The sequence below is a fragment of the Balaenoptera physalus genome (assembly GCF_965194825.1).
Source record: "Balaenoptera physalus genome assembly, chromosome: 16".
Lineage (NCBI taxonomy): Eukaryota > Metazoa > Chordata > Mammalia > Artiodactyla > Balaenopteridae > Balaenoptera > Balaenoptera physalus.
In genome coordinates, this window is record NC_138898.1 from 72,279,234 (window position 1) to 72,299,075 (window position 19,842).

Here is a 19,842-nt window from a genome sequence, read left to right on the forward strand (position 1 = left end):
CTAGCGGCCCAGCCGCTGCCGATCTCTTCGACGCCAGGCCAGCTCAGCTCCCAGCGGCCCCCGGGCTCAGCCCCTGGGCCCCTGAGGCCGGCGGGTAGTAGGGCAGGAAGAGGCCCTCGGAGGCGCAGCTCCTCATGGCGCGGTGCGTGTGGAGGAGCAGCCGTGGGAAGCGGTTTGTGAAGTACTGGACGAAGCTGTCGGGGACGGGGCCCAGCGCCCGCCGCACCTCGTCCGGGAGCTCCCTGTAGTGATGCTTCTGCAGGGGTCGGAGCAGGGAGCCCGGCCTTAGCTGGACCACGCCTCCCCCCATCCAGGCCCCTCCCAGCCCTGGAACACACCTTGTTTCTCACAGCACGGAGCAGGTCTCGCACCGACGTCCCCTTATACGACCGGAACTTCTTCAGATCTGTGCACAGGGAGGTTGTCGGCACAGCCGTCCCGGCTGGGCTCCCCTCGGCCTCCCGGGCCACCCGAGCCTGGCCTCTACCTGTCTGCAGCGGCACTGAGATGTGCTTGTGCCAGTCGCCCCGGACCACCTCGGAGCCACCTGCCTCCAGCGCCGTCACCAGGGACCCCTGCTCAGGCTCCTTCTCCAGCCAGTCGCTGACGTCCTAGGACCCACAGAGCTCCTGAGCCTCCTGACCGCGCTCGGAGGCCACAGGCCAGGAGTGTCCCATGGCTGGGGCAGTGCAGCAGCCAAAGCTGCTCGGTTTAGGGTAAGTATTATTGCCTTCTGTGGAGTGTGGCTTCTCCGTGCTGTGCGGGGTCTAATCCAACCAGTGACAGAGGTGCTGTCGTCCCCGTTTTACAGATGAGCAAACAGGCTTAAGAGGCTCAAGGTCACACAAGTGGAATGGGCTGTCTGGGCATGAGTATAGCAGGAGAGACGACTAGGGCTGAAAGGAACCGGGTCTAGCCTCACACAAGGGGCAGCTGGGCTGGGGAAGCGGTGCTGAGGAGACCGTGCAGTGCCAAGATGGCAGCGTTCGGAAGTCTGGGCTCTGCCTTGATTGAGATAAGGAGCTGGGTGGCCTAGAACAGGTAGACGAGAGTCTCTTTTCCCCCAGCCAATCTGGCTTCCCCTTTCTTGTTGCTCAGGACCCAAACGTGGGACTTTCTGGGGCCACTCCCCAGATTTCCTCCTGACCTGGAAGAACTGGAGCTGCTTGGCTCTGCTCCAAAAGAAGGGGTGGGCCAGCACCTGGTGAGCGGAGGGACGAGCCTGTGGCAGGGGGCTCAGCATGGCCTCCACCAGGTCCCAGGCAACGACCTTGTCTGTAGGGGCAAGAGGGAGGGACGGCTTCAGGCCCGCGCAGGCTCTGCCCTGCTTCCTCGCTCCTCTGCCAGCCCACGTCCCCCTCACCGTGGGCCTCTTCCTCCAGGTGAGCCAGGCAGGGAGAGCCTGCAAGGATGTTTGCCTGGCGATAAAGACTCTCTCCGAAGGGGTGGCTGCCACTGGAAAGCACGTAGTAGAACACGCAGCCCGCAGAGAAGATGTCCACTGCGCTGGTCTGGGGGCCAGAGGGAGCAGCATAAGGAGGAAGTCTCTGCCCCAGGAAGTCTGCCGGGCTACATTCTCCGCTGGGCTGACACGGCAGCTGGGGGGTCTGGCTCAGACTAGGGGACAAGGACGCGTCCCAAGAGGCATCCTCTTGGCCCTAGATCCCCTCCCCTCTGCACTGTTGAAAGGGACCCACGGTTTTCATCCAAAATCTTTGCCCCTACTGAGCCTCTAGTTTAGGTTTCCAAGTGTCACTCCTCCAGGTCTGGTGGGCAACACAACCAAGTGAAGCTGGGCACGCATGAGGCAGTAAGGCAGCGGTGAGGACGGTATGATCTGGTTCTGGCCCTGTGCACACATGGCCACTGGCACTTAGCTCCAGCTGGTTGCCTGCAGGGGACTTTCTCGGGTGGCAGAGCTTTGATTTTCCAAGAGAATCCAGAAATCTAGATTTTTATGTGGAAATTCCCAGAAGTTAAAATATTGGCTGCTAATTTAGAAAATCAAAACCTTCACAGGCTCCTAACATCAGTGCTTTGGTCCTTGGGCCTCCAGGCTGACCAATTCTAGCTTTCTCTAAACTTCAGGGGTGGGGTGGCTTTCCTGGTGACTGTCCTTGCGTGTTACTCTCATCCATGCCTGTGACTTTCCCCTACACACCGACTCAAAAATCTATAATCCTGGGGTCTCCACCTCAAGTGTCTCCAGGGCTCAGATACTGCACTGTGCTCCAGTTATATCAGCTCATGTGATGCTCCCCCAAACCCTCCACATCTGGGTGGCTCTCCACGCTGGCTACACGTTACAGTCACTGGGGGTCAGTTACTGGGTGTGGGGCCCGGGCACCTGAATTTTATTCAAGTTCCCCAGTGATTCTGCAGCACAGTAGAGATGAAAACTATTTTCTAGTTCAGAGTTTCTCAACCTCAGTACTACTGACATTTTGGACTAGATAACTCTTCGTCCTGGGGGACTGTCTTGTGCGTTGTAGGATGTTTCGCAAGCATCCCTGGCCTCTGCCCATTAGACGGCAGTAACAAGCCTCCCTTCCCCTGCCAAGTGTGACATCCAAAAATGTCTCCAGACATTGCCCAAAGGTGGCAAAAATCATCCCTGGTTGAGAACCACTGTCCTAGGTAAGAAGGGAGGAATTATCCCCACTTTACAGATGAAGAAACAGGCTTGGAGGAGTGACTGAAGGTCACACAGCGGGTGGTCTGGAGCCCGGGCAGGAGAGGCACTGGGCAGGGAGGGACTCCTGCGGCCTGGGGCGGCGGGAGGACTCACGGGGCTGTCTGGGGGCAGGAGCTGCAGGAGCTCGGGCGCCATCCAGCCTTCTGTACCGGGGACGCCCGAACGGAGGCTGAAGCTGCAGCGGCCAGCGGGCAGCTTCTTGCAGAGGCCAAAGTCTGAGAGGACCACTCTGCCTCGGCCCTGGCTGTCGGGCCCCGCAATGAGGACGTTGCCGGGCTTCAGGTCCCGGTGCACTGTGAGAGCAGAGCAGAGCAGAGCTGAGAGCTGAGGGGGGAGTCAGGAGCTTGGATGGAGGGTGGGAGGGGCCGGTACCTATGTGTAAGGAATGCAGGTGGGCCAGGCCCGCCATCAGCTGCTGCAGCGCCATCCCGGGCTCCAGGCCCCAGCCGTCCGGCTCCAGGTGTTCCACGTACTGGGAGCAGCGAGGGGCAGAGCGTCACCCCGCGGCCCAGGACCCCGCCCCCCGCCCATCCCTGAGCACAGGCCTCACCTCCCGCAGCGAGGCCCGGCAGAGCTCCAGGGCGATGTAGTGGAACTGCGGTCCCCGCTCGGTGCAGAAGTAGCGGAGCACGTTGGGGTGCCTGTCCGACTCCTGCAGCAGCTGCACCTCCCGCCGGACCAGGCCGAAGCACTCACGGAGGAGCCGCTTGACGGCCACCGCCCGCCCCTCGAACTGCCCCCTGGGAGGTGGCGAGCGGAGGTCCAGAGGGCAGACGAAGGCAAAGGTTAGGAACTGTGCCCACCTCGGGGGTTCTCGGAAAGAATGGCTCTCCAAGGGACAGTGGCCATCCCCAGCCTGGCTCCTGGCTGCGGCTCACCGGAAAACGAAAGTCCCGCCTGCCCCGCGGCCCAGCACGTCCTTGGGATTGAAGGAAATCTTCCCCACCACGGTGAGCTGCTCGGCTGGGGGGAGGGGAGAGGGGGGTCTCAGGGAGCCTCCGCCCACCGCCGCCGCCCTGCCCAGTCCCGGCTCCCCCGCCTCGGCCCTTCTCCGGCCTCCCCCTTCCACGCCCCGCCTGGTGCCAGACTGCTTGGGTCCAGTGTCTCGTGCTGCCACTCAGTCCGTGTGAACTTGGGCGAGTGACTTAACTGCTGTGCCCTTGTCCTCTCATCTGTAAAGTGGGACCTATGTCAAGGATCCTGCCTATTATTATTATGAGGATTAATGGAAGAAAGGGTGGGGGAGAGGTTCACTCTACTGTCCTCTTTTATCCTTCTCCCTGTTTTGGCATCTTCTGCCCAGGTTTCTTTCCTTTACCCACCTCCACCAGTTATAATAAACCCTTTTAACTGAGGAATTCGCTTCAAACGGGAAGGTGAGTTTTGGCAGCCGTAAGCATGAGGAGGGTGAATGCTGTTGCAGAAAAGACTGTCCTGGAAGAGGGCGGGGCGGGGTCAGTGGGCACTTGGATGCTGAGCTGCCCCAGAGTTAGTTCTAGGGCAGCAGGGATTCCCCAGAAGGCCTCGGTTTCCTGTTAAGAAGGGTGGGGTTGGCTCAGGCGAGGAGAGGACTTGGACTGTTACTGCTCTTCCTTTTGGGTTGCTTGCGAGAGACCCCTCACAATGCACCAGGCTGCACCTTGCTCAGATCCAAGGGGCCCCATACTCGCAGCTAAGTGTATCTGACGCCCCTAGAGTTGCGTGCCCCTCCGTGGCCCTGAGAACACTCTCCTTAGGAAGAGCTGCCAGCTTCAGTCTCTCTAATCAGCTCTAGGAAAAGCAAATGAAAATCAGCATCAGGGATCAGTGAGAAAAGTATTAAGCTGTCCCTCAGCACTGCTCTGGATTATTTGCTTAAACAGTCACTCTCATCTCCTGACGAGATGCAAGCAGTAACCGAAATTTGTATACCCTGGACACTCAGGAGCGTGGGCCCAGGGCCTTGCTGGAAGCACGTCACCCACAAGTAAGATGGCCCTGTCTCTCCGGCAGTTCGGGAAGCAGGGACAGAGCTGTGGGAAAGCCTGTTTGAACAAGCCATGTTCAACTGGCTCCAGGTGAGGGTCCCTGAGCACTTCCGACCCCTCTTCTGTACCACTTGCTTCGTTCTGCTGCGTTTCCTGTCTCTTACGTGTCTGCCTTCCCTGCTCTGGATGCCCTTGGCATGAGGTGAAGACTTGCTACGTGCTTTCTGGGTTAGATTCAGAACTAACTCTAGATTCAGAAGCACCCTCAATGCTGGGATGGAGGCCAGACTTCTGGCCTTGAACGCAGAAATAATGAGCCGGGGGGCTTCCCTGGTGGTGCAGTGGTTAAGAATCCGCCTGCCAATGCAGGGGACACGGGTTCGAGCCCTGGTCCGGGAAGATCCCACATGCCGCAGAGCAACTAAGCCCGTGCGCCACAGCTACTGAAGCCCGTGCACCTAGAGCCTGTGCCCCACAACAAGAGAGGCCACCACAATGAGAAGCCCGCGAAGCCCGCGCACCGCAGCGAAGAGTAGCCCCCGCTCGCCGCAACTAGAGAAAGTACGGGCGCAGCAATGAAGACCCAATGCAGCCAAAAATAAATTAATTAAAAATAATAATAATAATAAGCTGGGAGGCTCAGTCTGCACAAACATATTCACCATTTGCTCAGCCTTCTATATCATGATAATGGAGAAGCAGCAAATGCAGGAGAGAAGTTCTAAAGTAATCAAAAGTTGTCACATGGTGGGGAAGCAGTGTACAGTCAGAATTCCCTCTGAAAACCTCAAGAACATGTGATGTATTGTGTTGCTTCTTTTACACGGGTTGGGAAACCATTAAAGTGGTCACCTACTTTCATGGGTATTGCCAAAATGCAAACAGAGGTAACATCCCAAAGTTGAACTGCTTTTGAGTTCCTGAGCTGTTACTTAACTGGCTTTGTGAGTCTGGGGTGGGGTGCCATGAACCTTTCATTTTCTCTTCCATAAAATCTGCGTTATGATAGTATCCACCTCACAAAAATGTTGTGAATATCATACGAGTTCATGCATGCACAGCATTTAGAAAAGTGCCCGGTACACAGTAAGCACTATATAAATGTTAGCTCTCAGTGTTAACTCTGGTTCAGGCTTGATTACGCCCACTTGCCGCTGAATGTACCATGTAGCTGGTGGTCCTGGAGGACACCCAACCAAGCACGTGTAGATGGATTTGTGGAGGTTAAATGAGAGTGGGACAGGACTCCACTGTTGATCTTGTGAACCATAAAAAGGTCCCAAAGAACGTTCCTCTCCCCACTCCAAGAGGAGAAGCAAGATATCCAAGGTCAGAGTTCCTGACATAGGTGTCCTAAGAATAAGAATAGGCTGCCACACGGTGCCAGTGTGGCGGGGGCTTTTTTGGAGAGTGGTTCTAGAAGCTTTTCTGCCATCTGCCACATTCGTTTATTTGACTCTCCCTGCACTAAAGATTTTTGATACACTGGACTCCATATTGTTGCATATTGGATGGGCAAGTCCCAGCCTATTAACTCTGCCTGTTCCTCACACCTGCGCAGCACATATTCACTCCGTATATACTTATTGAGTTGAGAAGGGCTGTTTAAGAACCTGCAGTGGCCACTGTCAGTCACTGCCTCAACAGATATTCCCTGAGCCATGCCCTGGGTCGAGACTGCAGCAGTGAGCAAGGCAGGCTGAGCCAAAGCACCCGTTCTCCAGTTTGCCACAGTCCCACCACGCCCTATTCTCTCTCCTATGTGGCTGCTTCACTTGTTTACATTATCCACCGGACCTACCCATGAGCATGAGATTGCAACCTTCCTTTCAGCTTCCAGAATGTGTACCCTGCTTCCTCTCATCTCTGAACCTTCGCCTGTGCTACTGGTGCCACCTGGACTGCTCCTGCCCCCCTCCTCCCTGTTCACCTGGGTAATTCCCTCTTATCCTTGGGATCACAGCTTAGACTTCCCTTTCAGGACAATTCCCATGTCCCCATGTCTGAGCTACATGCCCCTCCTTTGTGTTCCTATAGCTCCCTGTATCCTCCCCACCCCCATCACGGCATTTATCACAGAGCCTAATAACAGCCTGTCCTTTCCTGGCTTTGCCTAGAGGTCATGAAAACACCAAAGTAAAGTTTATGAAAACTTTAAATGAAGAAAGTGAAAGAAATAGAAAGGTTTCTTTTCAATTCCAGAGGGAATCCAGTATTATATAGAGATTGTTACCACTGAGTTTTGTAACAAAGGTACCAAGCTCTAGCTGGGATTCTTGTCCTGAAGCACTGATATCACTTTGATTATTTTCTTATAGTGAGTAAAGAAGTTTAAGTGTTTTATATATCAAGGATGAGCCAGGGCTGGGATTCAACATCCTTTTTTCTCCTCCTCTGAGGATTATTGGTATCTACGGACTCACAAGGGGACTGAGACGTCTGGGGAAGGAATTCCATCCTGTCAATGACTGGGACCGTGGACCGGGGTCGTGAGGGACACCTGAAGGATGATGGCAGGAGGAACAGCAAGGGCATTTGACGAGAACCACCTGGGACAAAGTGGAGTCTGGGTCATCTGGGGAAAGACTTGGCTCGAGTCAGAATGTCCAAGGAGATGAGTGTTTTGGGGTGCAGTGGGGTGAGTATTACTTGGACCCCCGCCCCAGAGCCAGTAAAGTGACTGGAACTGCAACCCTCAGGGCTCAGGCAACTCGGCAGTGGGGGGCTTTCTACAAGAGCTGAGCCCCGAGGAAGAGAGCTGCTTCCCTCTCAGCACAGGGAGGCGAACGCAAGGGGGAACTTTGGGAGCAGCATGGGAGCATCACGCCAAGCATGGGGCGGACTTCACGCTGAGTTAAGGGCACAGCAGAGCGGCTCCAAGGCATGAGGCAGTGGTTTGAGCAGTGACAGGAAGGTCCAGCGGCAGTTCACACAAAGGACCGAGGCCAGCCCAGCCCGGAGCCGGAGGAACAGGAGAGAAGTAGCCTGGACTGACCACTAAAAGCACGTGGAAGTTCCCCTGGGGTATCCCACAGATTCCAGAGGAAGCTTGAAAGGGCTTGTTTATAGGATGAAATTGAGAAAAGAGAAGAGAAATGTTTAAAAAATAAAAAAGCCCTAAAGAGAAAAGGAACCAAATGGTACCTAGGTGATTTACTATTATTGTTACCAAATATGATGTTATTTTAACACAAATATTAATAACATCACATAGTCTGGTTTAATAGTAATGGTGATGTAACCTCTCATAATGAAGTGATGTCATGGGGGGGGGTGTTATTATTCCCATTTGACAGATGAGAGAACTGAAGCTAAGAGGAGTTAAGCGATTCATCAAAGTTAACAGTTAGTAGAGTTAGATCTATACCCAGTTCTATCTGCATCCAGGGTCCTTGAACATAACGACAACAGTAAAAATGATGGCAAACATTTTTAGAGGGCTCAACTACATAGCAGGCACTATTTGAAGTTCTCTTCTATCTCTTCTCTAACTCATTTAGGCTTGGCTAACCCACTATAGTGGCTTCTAATATACCGACTTTGAAGCTAAACCTGCCCCTCTCTTTTCTGTCCCTGACTTTGTCCTTTCCTGTTCATGTAAGCTCACCTTCAGGGTCTTCGAGTGGCTGGTCTTGCTCTGGGGGGTTTTGAAACCTCTTCCGGCTCCGTGGGGTGGCCCCGGAGGGCTGGGACTGAGCATCCTGTGAGATGTGAGAAGGGCCTGCAGGTGCCAGGGGAGCCTGCTGCCACTGCTTCTCTGCCAGCTGCTGTTGCTGCTGCTGAAACATGGGGGCCTAAGAGGGCCCAGCCTTGGCCGGCCCCTGACCCATGATGGGCCCAGAAGCTGTGCCTGAGATGGCCTGTCCCTGGAGCATTGGCATAAAGAGCACAGTATCAAGGGCTCTGGGAGCTGCTAAGAGGACGGCAGGGGGCAGAATTGGATCTGGGTGAGGGAGAAAGTTGCCAAGTGGGCTTGGAGAGGAGGAGCAGAGTTCCCCCTAGGAAGACCGTAAGATGGACCTGAGGCCAGGGATGATGGGCTTACCTGCCTCATCAGGAAGAGAAGCCATCCTCCCAGGAGGAGAGCAGTGAGGCTGGCTACCAGCAGGTGTTGGGGTCCCAGTCCTGGATACAGGTCTGGGGTTTTCTCTTCAGGATGCAGCTCCAGGTTCGAAGGTTCCTCCCGGCTCAGGCTCAGGAGCTGGGGACAAAGAACCTTTCACTCTTAGCAGTCCCTCCCACTGTGGAACCCCTAACCCTTCTTCATGACCCAGTATAGGGCTGGGCTTAGCTGAAGGGGTGATGAGTGAGTGGTGGGGAACCTGGCGCTCTCCATGGTGCTGAAACACCATGGTGCCCCAGTAGACTGGTCTTTCAGACCTAACTGAGGACCAGCAATCTCCTGGGGTATCACTAAAAATTCAGATACTCTTGGGGCATCACCAAAAAATTCAGATATCCACCTCCAGAGATTCTGAATTCAGGGGGGTTGGAGTGGGCTCCTAGGTGATGCTGATAAGCAACCAGATTTGATAATTATGTCTCCAGGTCATGCCTGTTCCTTCTAAACTTGAACTACTAGCAACTCTTGTCCTCTCCCAGGAGGGCATGCTTTTATAGTTTTTCCGTTTTCATTTTCTCACTTGATAAACATTTTGTAAACTTTAAACTGAGGAAGAATAAAGAAAACTGTGATCCATGTTTCACAATTTAGATAGCCAATATCTTTTTAACACTTCTAACACTTTTCTGGCAATAACAACAAATGAAAGTTTTCCTTCCGAGAAATTGTGAGGTCAGTTGACCCACCCCCAAATGTTATTCCTAGAAGCCTGAGGAAAAGGTCCAAGGGCTGCCCACCCCTGCCACATCTACCCCCATGCCCTCTACCCCTCTAGCACTGACCTCCAAGAAGAGAGCTGGGGCCTGGGTGCCCCCTGAGGGTCTGGTCCCAGAAGTCCCACTCCCTGGGGTGGGATGGAATCTCAGCATGGTGGTGTGCAGGACTGGGGGTGGCTCATGGTGTCCTAAGGGGCAGGGAAAATGTCAATGGGTTGGAGGTGATCTCAGCCTTCCAGCTCAGAAACTGAGCTCACAGATCCTTTATCTACTCTAAATTTGGGGAGAGGGGGTCTCACCAATGAGAAGCCACTGGCTAGGGAGGGCCATACTGCCTGAGGGGTATCTGACAGCAGTGCTAGGTGAGCCTTCTCGCTCTCCTGAGACTTGGAGTGTCACCTCATCTGTGGTGGGGCCATCCGTGGGGGCCAGGGTCAGTCCACGAGGCTATGGCAGAAGATGGAGAGTCAGGAGTGGTGGGGGGAGGCTTCTCTCCTGCTCCATCCCCTCTTTCCAGCCCCTCAGAGACCGCTTCTCACCACTAGGGCCACCCCTGTGTGAACCAGTGCTTTAGACACATAGAAGCCAGCTTCATCCTTCCCCACATACAGCGTCATCCTAGTGTGGGAGAGGAAAAGGGGAGAAGAATGAGTGATGGTGGTGGGTAGTTTCAGTCACCATAGTACCTGTGTCCTTGTATTATCCCCGCCCACACTGACTCTGGGCTGGGCCAAGTGACTTGCTTTGGCCAGTGAGACAATAGCAGATGTGACACAAACAGAGTCTTGAGAAATGCTTGTGCACTGGAGTTTGCCCTCTCATGGGGTTCTTTGGAACCCTGGGACCACCAAGGAAGGAAACCCAGGCTAGTGTGCGGGGGCATGAGAGACCTCATTTGACGTCCTGTAGGCTAAATAGTCCACCAACTACGAGAGAGCTGAGTGAAGCTATTCTAGATTGTCCAGGCTCAGCCAAGCCACCATCTGGCTGCTCAGACCAGAAAACCACCCAGCTGTCCCACAGAATCTTGAAAAATAATGAATGTTTGTTTGTTTTGAAGCTCTAAATTTTGGGGCTGATTTGTTATATAGCAAAAGCTAACTGATACAAACTCTATAGTCATTGTTTCTAAATCTATTTCTAGCCCAGACCTCTTCCATGAGCTCAATTTTGTAAATCTGAACTCATCTCCTCATTCCTTAGCTGCTCCTCCTCCTCCCCCCTTTCTCCCCCCTTCCTCCCCCACTTCCTCCTCACCCCCACCACTTCCTCTTCCAGTGCTCCCTACCTTTGAAAATGACCGCACTCATGCGCCTCTAGAAACCTGAGCATAATGGTTGACTCCTTGCTCTAATCACCAAATTCGTACTAGTTTTTCCTCTTAATATCTGTTACCCTCCACTTATTTCCATCTCTAGCGTTTCTGGCCTGGTCCAAAGTGTCTTCATCTCTTGCCTGAACTAATGCGATATTCTGTGACCACTTCCTTCCCACAACTCTAAGATACTCTTCACACTGCAGCCAGTTATCTTTCTGAAATGAAAATATGATCAAATCACTTCTTTTCCTAAAACCCTCTAGTGGCTTCTCCTTAATCTTGTCCCAAACCCTTTAAATGATCCTACAAGATCCCTGTTTAACAGCCTCAGACCTTATTCTCTGCCTGGAGCTGTGCTCCAGCCTTATTTATTTTGTTAATTTAATCTGTTCCCTGGTTGCCATGATCTCTCTCTCTCTCTCTCTCTTGTTTCCTCTTCATCCTTTAGGTTTCAACTTATAGGTCCCTTCCTCTAGGAAGCTTTCTATGATTGCCTTCTGCCCCCAGTCTTGATTTCGGTGCCCTTCCTATGCATTCCCATGACACCCTATACTTCTCTTATCTCATCCTTTATCATACCATATTATGATTACATCTTTACATACCTGTCTCCCCCACTAGACTCTGAGATTTCTGTAGGTAGGAACACTGGCTGTATTACTGTACCCCAAGAGCCTAGCAAGCAATTGCTACATAGCAAGTGCTCAATTAATATTTGTGGGATGAACTGAAAGAAAGGATAATCCCCAATTTTCCCAGTCTGTCTCCCAGCTCCCCAAAATGGGAACACTAATGTATTTGGTGTTGCAAGGAAGGGTCATATTTAAAGTTTTTAACAATCAGTAAACATATAGTACCTACCAAGCAGAACAGGTGCCAGCTGTAGCACTGGGGTGGAGACCCCTCCTAGGCCAGACTTTACCCTATCAGTTGCTGAACAGTGGGGCCATCCAGGGGGTCCTGGGAGCACATGGGGGGTGGTGCAGGGCACTGGTTATTTACCAAACTGCTTGAAATATTTTGACCCCTGTTTCAGCTGCACTGGCGTGTCATGGTCGGACATCACACCTGCCCACTGGACCTGGGCTACAACACTTGCAGAAGCTCCTCCCCAGTCCCCAGGCGTGGGCACTTACAGCAGCTGGGTGTCTAAGACAGAGAAGTGAGTGGCGGTGTCCTGGGGGCCTGAGGCGGGCAGTTGGATGTGGCCCCAGCGGAGGGCAAGGAAGTGCAGGGTGTCCCGAGCCAGTGTGAGATGGGGCAGCTGGCGCAGGCTGTCCTGGTGCCATGTGTAGACGCCCACCACAGGTACGCCTAAGTCCTGGGTCCACAGCACCGCCCCGCTTCGTGGGTCCACTGTTAGCAGCAGGCCCATCCCACAGGATGCCAGGTAGCTCATGTCTGCCAAGAAAGATGGCTGTGGAGATGTGGTCAGGGAGCCCTGACCTGAGGCACCTCGGAGCATCTTGAGGTGGGAAGCTGCTCTGAGGGTGGGCCATCAGGAGGGCCACTCAGGTATGTGGAGGTCAGGTGAGATCACCTGGAGGGTAATCAGGACATAGGAAGTTCACTGGGTCACTCTGATCAGGGTCAACTGGCAGCTGTATAAGATGTAGGGGGTCAGTCATGGTCATCCAAAGGCGACTCAGGTGTGTGAATCAGTCCTTGTCGCTTAGGATGTGGGGTAGTCAGTCATGGTCTGGCTGCTGGTCAATTAGGGTGGTCTGGAGACATGTGGGTAACGTGGAAGTCATTTAGAATGTGAAGGGTGTCAGCCAGGGGCCCTGTGGGTGTCACCTGTGATGTGTCAAGGTCGCCTGCGTGAGTTCTCATGTGGAATGGTGGAGTCCGGGTCTGAGGGGTGGCTTAGGGCAACTTTGGGGTCACTCAGGCATTTGGGAAGGAGAGTTATTATTTTTTTTTAAAACACAACATGATTATATTTTAATACACAACCAAAATACAAAACACCGTAGTAAATTGATGGCAATAAAATATGGCGTTTCATTTGCATTGCATGACAAATGGTTAGCGTCCTTAGTCATAAATGAGTTCTTAGAAACCAGTAACACAGACACTGATGTACCAAGGGAAATGAAACAAAAAAATAAAAAAAGAAGAAGAAGATGAAATAACCCAAGTGACTAGAAGGATTAAGCATGTATGAAGATGACTGAGCTGAACAATAACAGAAGAAAAGCAATTTCTTTGTAATATCATATTACCAAAGATTAAAAATCTAACATTTGTACAGTTTTAGGAAACATAGGGAAGGACAGTTATAATATCAAGGGGGTGGTGAGTCTGGGGGAGGTCACTTAGGGTCATCTGTCAAGGGTCGTTCAACACGGGGGGACTGCTCAGGGCGTGCAGGGGTTGTTTGGGGTCACTCAGGAGGTGGGGAGCGCCCAGGGTGACCTGGCTGGGCTCATTGGGAGTGCAGAGGAATTAGGATGTTAAGAGCTGCTCAGGGTGCAGGAGGGTCAGGCCGGGCGTTGAGAGGGGTCACTTAGGGCTGTCCATCAAGGGTGTGTCATTCAGTACGTGGGGTCCCTCAGGGGTTCAGGTGGGTCAGAATGCGGTGGGGCTTGGTCATGGATACCACTCAGGGTTCCCTGAGCTGGGGACCTTGCTCCCAGGTGGAGCCAGAGAAGGGAGACACTCACATTTCCCAGGTGAGCCATCCACGGGGGCTGCTGAGTAGCGGCGGTAGGTGGTGTTCCAGCGCAGGGCTGGGGCCCTGGGGTCATGCATGGTGACCGTGTACTCTGGGGACACCCAGAAGCAGGGTTACCAGGAGCGCCCACATGGGGCTCCTCTACCCCCACCCGGGGGACATCATCTCATGGGGGCGGGGGCTTCCCGAGCACCCAGCCTGGAGCCCAGAGTCTGCAAGCAGCATCAGGATAGCAGAGACCAGGTCTGTTTTGGTCACTGCTGTGTCCCCCGCTTCTTGTTCAGTGCTCAGGGAAGTGTTTGTTGACTGACAGAGTGATTGACTGGCCTGGACCCAGCATGGATAGCAATTGCCAGGCCTGGGCAGAGCAAAACGGGGGCTGCCCAGAGCTCGGGGAGCAGCTGGGGCCTGACTCACGCGTCCGGCCGATGTAGAGGCGGGGGGTAGAGGGTCGCTCTGTGGTCAGGGTCATCTGCGTCTTCCCTGATTCAGGGTCTACCACAAACCAGGCATCCTGCTTCCGGCCTGTGGAGGTGGGAAATGTGCTCGCTCTCAAGATGGCCTGGAGAGGGTGTGCAGCCTCTCTGTGCTGTGCCTAGCTGGCCCATCCTGACCTAGGTCCAGTCCCTGCTGGACCAGGACCCCAGGCTGGAGAGATGCTTACCTGTATAGAAGACGCCATCAGAGCTGCGACAGGGGGAGGCATGAACCAGCTCGGGGATGGTGAAAGGCAGTCTCTGGGGAGTGGAAAGAGCAGAGAAGCACATACAACCTATTCATTAGGTACAATTATATCATATCCATTCCCAGAGAGGCTAAGTAATGTGGCTAATATCACACAGCTGGTAAGTAGCAGAGCCAGCCTTGAGCGTAGCCAGTTACTTTCCAGAACCCTCACACTTAACCACTCTGCTACACAACCTCTTAAGGAGCTGCAGAAAATCCCACTCCCAGTGCCAAGATGCCACCTGATCACATGATCCCGGCCTGACCACCTCAAAAACACTTGCTGAGACTTGAACACTTCAGTGGCCATGACAGTCTTGGAGAGGCTGGGGAACTGTTCCACCCAAGAGACATGAGGACCAAATGCAAGGGGTGATCTTGGTTTGGGTTCTGGACTGGAAACAATAAAGCACACGATTAGGAACTTGACAAAATTAATATGGACTGTGGATTAGATAACACTAGTGCATCAATGTTAAATCTCCTGATTTTGATAATTTACACTCAGGCTATGTAGGAGAAAGTCCTTGTTTTAGGAATACACAATGACGCTTTAGGAGTAAAGGAGCATAATGTCTGCAACTCATTCTCAAATAGTTCAGAAAAAGGAATTTTATATACACATGTGTAATATTATCCATCTATTAAGAGAGAATGATAAAGTGAAAGTGATAAGATGTTAAAAATTGATGCATCTGGGTAACGGGAATAAACAATTGCTCTGAACTATCTTTGCATTTTTTCCTTACATTTGAAATTACATCAAAGAGAAAAAAATCCCCAAACTCCACATACAGAGCTCTTGCCAGACAGCACCCCAGGCACAAGCAAGTGCTGAGGGAAAGAGAGTCGGGGCTTCCCGGGGGCTCAGTCAGGATGGACTACAAAAGAAGTCCATACAACCTATAGTTGGTAGGGTTAGTGCATGACAGGGGAGCACATGAAGTTGAGGGTACCTGATGCAGATGTGGGGGACTGAAGATGGACTGCTGGAAGAAGTTCAGTTGTTTATTCATTCATTCAACAACCGTTTAATGAGCACCTATTACTAACCGGGTGCTGGGACTCTGTTGTAACCAAGACTGACCAAGTGCCCTTCTGCACAGAGTTACATTTTTGGTGTGTGTGTGTGATAATAAACAAACAAAAACACATAAACCATAATGCCAGGTAATGGTAAATATTATTAAAACAAACTCAGAGAACTAGGATAGACACTGATTTGAGATGTTATTTCACATAGCCCAGCTAGGGAGTAAGAACCCAAGCCAAGGGAGGAGTGAGCCACAGGGTCATGTGGAGGGAGAGTGCTCTGGGCAGAGGGACAGAATGCTGAGGCCGAAGGCAGGGCCACCTACCAACTGGCATGTTTAAGGAACAGCAAGGAGGCCAGTGCACCAGGAGTGGGGATGGAGAGGGGCAGAGTGGCCGAAAGTGAGGTCAGCTGGAGGCAAGATCACGGATTGGGAAGGAGTTTGGCTGTTAAATTGGGACTTGAGGGGTGAGTAGGAAAGAGCCAGGAGAAGGGGAGCACTTCTCACAAATATTCTGCTTCTTCTTCTGGGCTCCTGGTGGATTATATTTCTCTTCCTGCTTAAAGTGGGCACAGCCATGAGACTTGCTTTAGCCAGAGGGAGGGAGCAGAAAAGACCAGGTCCACATGGATACTACAAGAGCCAGGGTGTGCTTCACCTCGTTCTCCTTTTCTGCTTTGGTGATTGAGAAGCCTCGGTTGAGATACAGTGTCTAACAGCTTGGGTCTCCAGTAGACCACAGTGTACAGAGCCCCCGGGGGACCAACGTTGGTCACACGCTGTAAGCAGGAAGCAAGCTCTGTGGAGCCACGGTGATTTGTGTGCTGTTATCGCAGCGTGCTGTGGCTGATCCTGACTGAGTTGGGGAAATAGAGGCAGAATGGAAGAGGGTTCCAGACTCTTGGGGACAAGCTGGGTGAAGCCCCAGCGCTGGCACATTCAATAAATTGATCGGTGTGTGTGCAGGTGTGTGCATACATGGGTGCCTGTAGGTGAGCGAAGAGACTGCAGAAGTGAGCTGGCCCTGATGTGCTTTGTCAGGGCGACTGGACTTTATCCCAGATGCAGGGAGAGTGATGTGACTCACAACCACACCTGCCCATAAGACCCAGTGATGACCCCCAGAGCTGGATGAGACTGGAGGTCCACTCTCCACCCGGCTCTCCGCATGGGAGACATACTTGTCTAGATTCCATCAGTGGGCGCCCTGTGCTCTGGCTTCCAGTCGGGGGCTGGGATACGGGGAGGGGGCAGAATCAGGGCGAGTGTTCCTGGGTCTCCTCTCCACAGAGTCATCGAGGGCTGGCTGTGTCCCTCCCCCAAAGGCCTCAGCTCCTTCCGGGTGGCCCTCTCCTCAAGCCCCCTCTGGATCCTTCCCCTCCTCTGAGCTTAGGGCTGATAAATGGCACCCCACGGTATGGGCCATAGGACACAGCACCCTGCCCTGCGGTTTCCTACCCTCGGCTCACACTTTGTAAGTAATCCTGTTAATAAAACCCCCTCAAACTCTCCCATTGCAGTGTGCCACCTGTTTGCTGGGACCTTGCCTGCTTACATACTAACATTTCTTACCAATTAAGTTTCCTAAATCACATACGTAAGACCGTCCTGGCAGGCATCGCATGGCACAGTCAGAATTCTGACACTGCCTGACTCTGCGCTTGGCCACGTGACCAGCTTTGGCTGATGAGACTTTAGCGAATGCGATACAGTCGGCCCTCCCTATCCGCTGGTTCCGAACCTACAGATTCAGTCAAATGCAGATTGAAAATATTTGGGGAAAAAAAAGTTCCAGAAAGTTTCAAAGAGCAAAACTTGTATTTGCCTCACACTTGGCAACTATTTACATACCATTTACATTGTATTAGATATTATAAGTAATCTAGAGATGGTTTAAAGTATATGGGAGGGGGACTTCCCTGGTGGTCCAGTGGGTAAGACTCCGCGTTGCCAATGCAGGGAGCCTGGGTTCGATCCCTGGTCAGGGAACTAGATCCCGCATGCATGCCGCAGCTAAAAGATCCCACGTGCTGCAACTAAATAAAAATCCCGCATGCTACAACTAAGACCAGGCACAGCCAAAATAAATAAATAAATATTAAAAAAAAATAAAGTATATGGGAGGATGCGTGTAGGTTATATGCAAATACTATGCCATTCTATATAAGGGACTTGAGCATCCTTGGATTTTGGCGGTGGGGGACGATTGACCTGCGGATACCAAGGGACGACTGTATAAGCAAAGCTTGAAAAATGCTCATGCACTGGCCTCTCCCTCTCTTGCTGCTTCTGGTTCCCTTGTTGATACCATGTGAACAAGCCCAGGCTTGCCTGTTAAAAGGTGAGAGACCCCTGGCCCAGTTGCCCCCATCAAAAGCCAGCCAACTACCAACCAGTTTTCAGAAAGAGAGGCAGCTGACCGGCAGCGGACCACAGATGCTTGCACAAACTCAGTCAAGGCCACCCAGCTGAGTCCAGCCTAAATTGTCATCTCACAAAATTATGAGTTAAATAAATTGTTTGTATTTTAAGTTTGAGTTTTGGGGCAATTTGTTATTTAGCACAAGCTAACTGATACATAGGTTTCCCCTTAAAACCCTCAGAGTCCCCTGGAGAACCCCCCATGACGCCCTCAGAGGCCTGACAGTCATCCAGTCAGCCTGCTCTGCAGACACAGCCAGAGTCACCCTACCACCCCGTTTCAACAGACCCCTCCAGACAGCCTTCCCCTAGTGCTCTCAGACTTAATCCTCTGCAGGACACTTGGATTCTGACCATACAGCCTCCCACCCTTTCAGTGCTCTGGCTAACAGAAGCCCTGACCCTCACCCATCCCAAGCACTGTAGGAAACACACCATTAATCCCTGTTGTTTCTGCGTCCCCAAGATGTACAGGCTGCCATCAGCTGGGTCTGAGAGAAAGGCTGTCCTGTGGGGCAGAGAGGAACGGGGGAAGGTTGGGTGCACGCCCCCTAGTTCCAAGACGGCCCCTGCCCTCCAACCTCCCCGCCAGTAGGAACCCACCCTCGAAGGAGGCACCACAGAGCTCCAGACCCAAATCTTTTCCCTTACTTCCAGCCCACCCGCCCCTCCAGGCAACTATGGCTTCCCCATCTCTCAGCTGCCCGCTTCTTGGGGTCCACTTACTCTGTGACGTACATTGGCCCCTGGATGATGGGATCTGTAGGGACAGGGACACGGGCATGAGTAGCCCCCTCCAGTCTCCCCGTTGAAAGGCATACCTCACATTGGTGCTTACTGTATGCTAGACACCAAGCCAAGCATTTGTCACGAGTGTAATGTAATCCTCCCAAGAACTCTGTGAGGTAGGGTTGTTACCCTTGACCCCATTTTACAGGTGAGGACATTGAGGCTCAGAGAGGTGAAGTGACTTTCCCAAAGTCACACAGCTGATAAGTGGTAGAGCTGCCTGCAGACACCTGCTTATTGGATTCTAGACCCCATGTTCTCATCGTCCACGCCAAGGTGACCTCCCCCCAACGCAAGATCCAAGGAGGGAGGAGTGACTGCCCTTGCTTACCGTCTTTCAGCGTCCACTTCAAGTCCCCTGTCTGCTTGATCAGTGCATGGAGACTTCCATCCAGGGTGGACACAAACAAGAGGTTCTCTGGCGTGAAGGTCTGAACCTGCAGTGGAAACAAAGTCACCTCTTCTGAGAGGCCTGGGACCACCCTAGTGCTTGCTCCAGGCAGGGCTGGCTGTGACTCCCCTTCCCCTAGAGGGAATCAGAGAAAGAAGGAAGGAGGATTGGAGAAGCTGCTGGCTCCACCCACTGATCTCCACGACCCTAGAGAGGGGTTACGGTGGGAGCCGGGGGGCCTGGCTCCTTTACAAAAGGACTTCAATGACCCTTACAGCCTCCCTAAGAGATTGATGCTATTATTCTCACCATTGTACAGGTGAAGGAGACTAAGGCTCAGGCATGTTAGGTAATTAGCCTCCAGCCACAAAGGTAAATGGCAGAACTGGGACTTGAACCACCATCTCTCTGGTTCCAGTGCCCGGTCCCTTTCTCCTTTGCCTCCCCCAGCCCGTTCCGTCTCCCCAAACCGGCCCAGCTGCTTTTGGTGCCAGGCTCCAGCGGGCCCCCTGGACCAAGTTGGGGGTGGCCAAGGGAGGGAGGGCTGGTGCTGCCCTTGCGTGTGGCCCTTGCTGGGCTAACTCACCTGCTCCGGCCCTTCCTTGAGCAAATAGGGTGGGGCTGAGCTCCTAGCAGGAACCCTAACATCCGGGTGGCCTAGCCGCACCCCTGCAAAGACCACATCCTGCTCCAGGACCCTCAGGCTTGGGGCCAAGCTGATGGTTTTGGAGTAGAGTCAGGAAACTGCCTTCTGGCCCTCTCTTTTCTGGGCCTGTTTTGTGATCTGCAGCATGGCAGGAGGGAGAGTGATCTGCAGAAGCTGCAGACTGATTGCCCACTGTTGAGTTTTGTTTGACCATCATCATTTTAAAAATTTTGTTTATAATTAGCTACCAATTTTTTAAAAATTGGAAAGATTTCACTTGAAAAAATCAAGATTTCTCATTTTTCTCATTTCTAGTTTTTTTCTCATTTTTTCTGGAAA

The 19,842-nt window shown here is 52.6% G+C and overlaps 1 protein-coding gene across 6 annotated transcripts in view; it reads right to left on the bottom strand.

The window, feature by feature from the left end:
* Positions 1-32: 32 nt before the first annotated feature.
* The window catches only part of ERN2 (endoplasmic reticulum to nucleus signaling 2), a gene marked incomplete at its 5' end in the record, with an annotated part of 28,185 nt that continues 8,375 nt past the window's right edge, over positions 33-19,842 (bottom strand). The window contains 21 exons of one of the 6 annotated variants that reach the window (XM_082430975.1): positions 33-256; positions 339-406; positions 488-611; positions 1,148-1,275; positions 1,364-1,511; positions 2,789-2,988; positions 3,068-3,167; positions 3,246-3,435; positions 3,574-3,658; positions 8,270-8,438; positions 8,708-8,863; positions 9,568-9,689; positions 9,801-9,948; positions 10,041-10,119; positions 11,956-12,220; positions 13,486-13,587; positions 13,914-14,021; positions 14,161-14,233; positions 18,113-18,185; positions 18,404-18,437; positions 18,798-18,903. In XM_082430975.1, the coding sequence (XP_082287101.1) occupies positions 44-256; positions 339-406; positions 488-611; positions 1,148-1,275; positions 1,364-1,511; positions 2,789-2,988; positions 3,068-3,167; positions 3,246-3,435; positions 3,574-3,658; positions 8,270-8,438; positions 8,708-8,863; positions 9,568-9,689; positions 9,801-9,948; positions 10,041-10,119; positions 11,956-12,220; positions 13,486-13,587; positions 13,914-14,021; positions 14,161-14,233; positions 18,113-18,185; positions 18,404-18,437; positions 18,798-18,903 (2,691 nt within the window). In that variant the 3' untranslated portion in view covers positions 33-43. Of the gene's footprint in view, positions 257-338; positions 612-1,147; positions 1,276-1,363; positions 1,512-2,788; positions 2,989-3,067; positions 3,168-3,245; positions 3,436-3,573; positions 3,659-8,269; positions 8,442-8,707; positions 8,864-9,567; positions 9,690-9,800; positions 9,949-10,040; positions 10,120-11,955; positions 12,221-13,485; positions 13,588-13,913; positions 14,022-14,160; positions 14,234-18,112; positions 18,186-18,403; positions 18,438-18,797; positions 18,904-19,842 lie in introns of all 6 variants that reach the window. The other 5 variants (XM_082430974.1, XM_082430972.1, XM_082430973.1 and 2 more) reach the window with 5 other exon arrangements.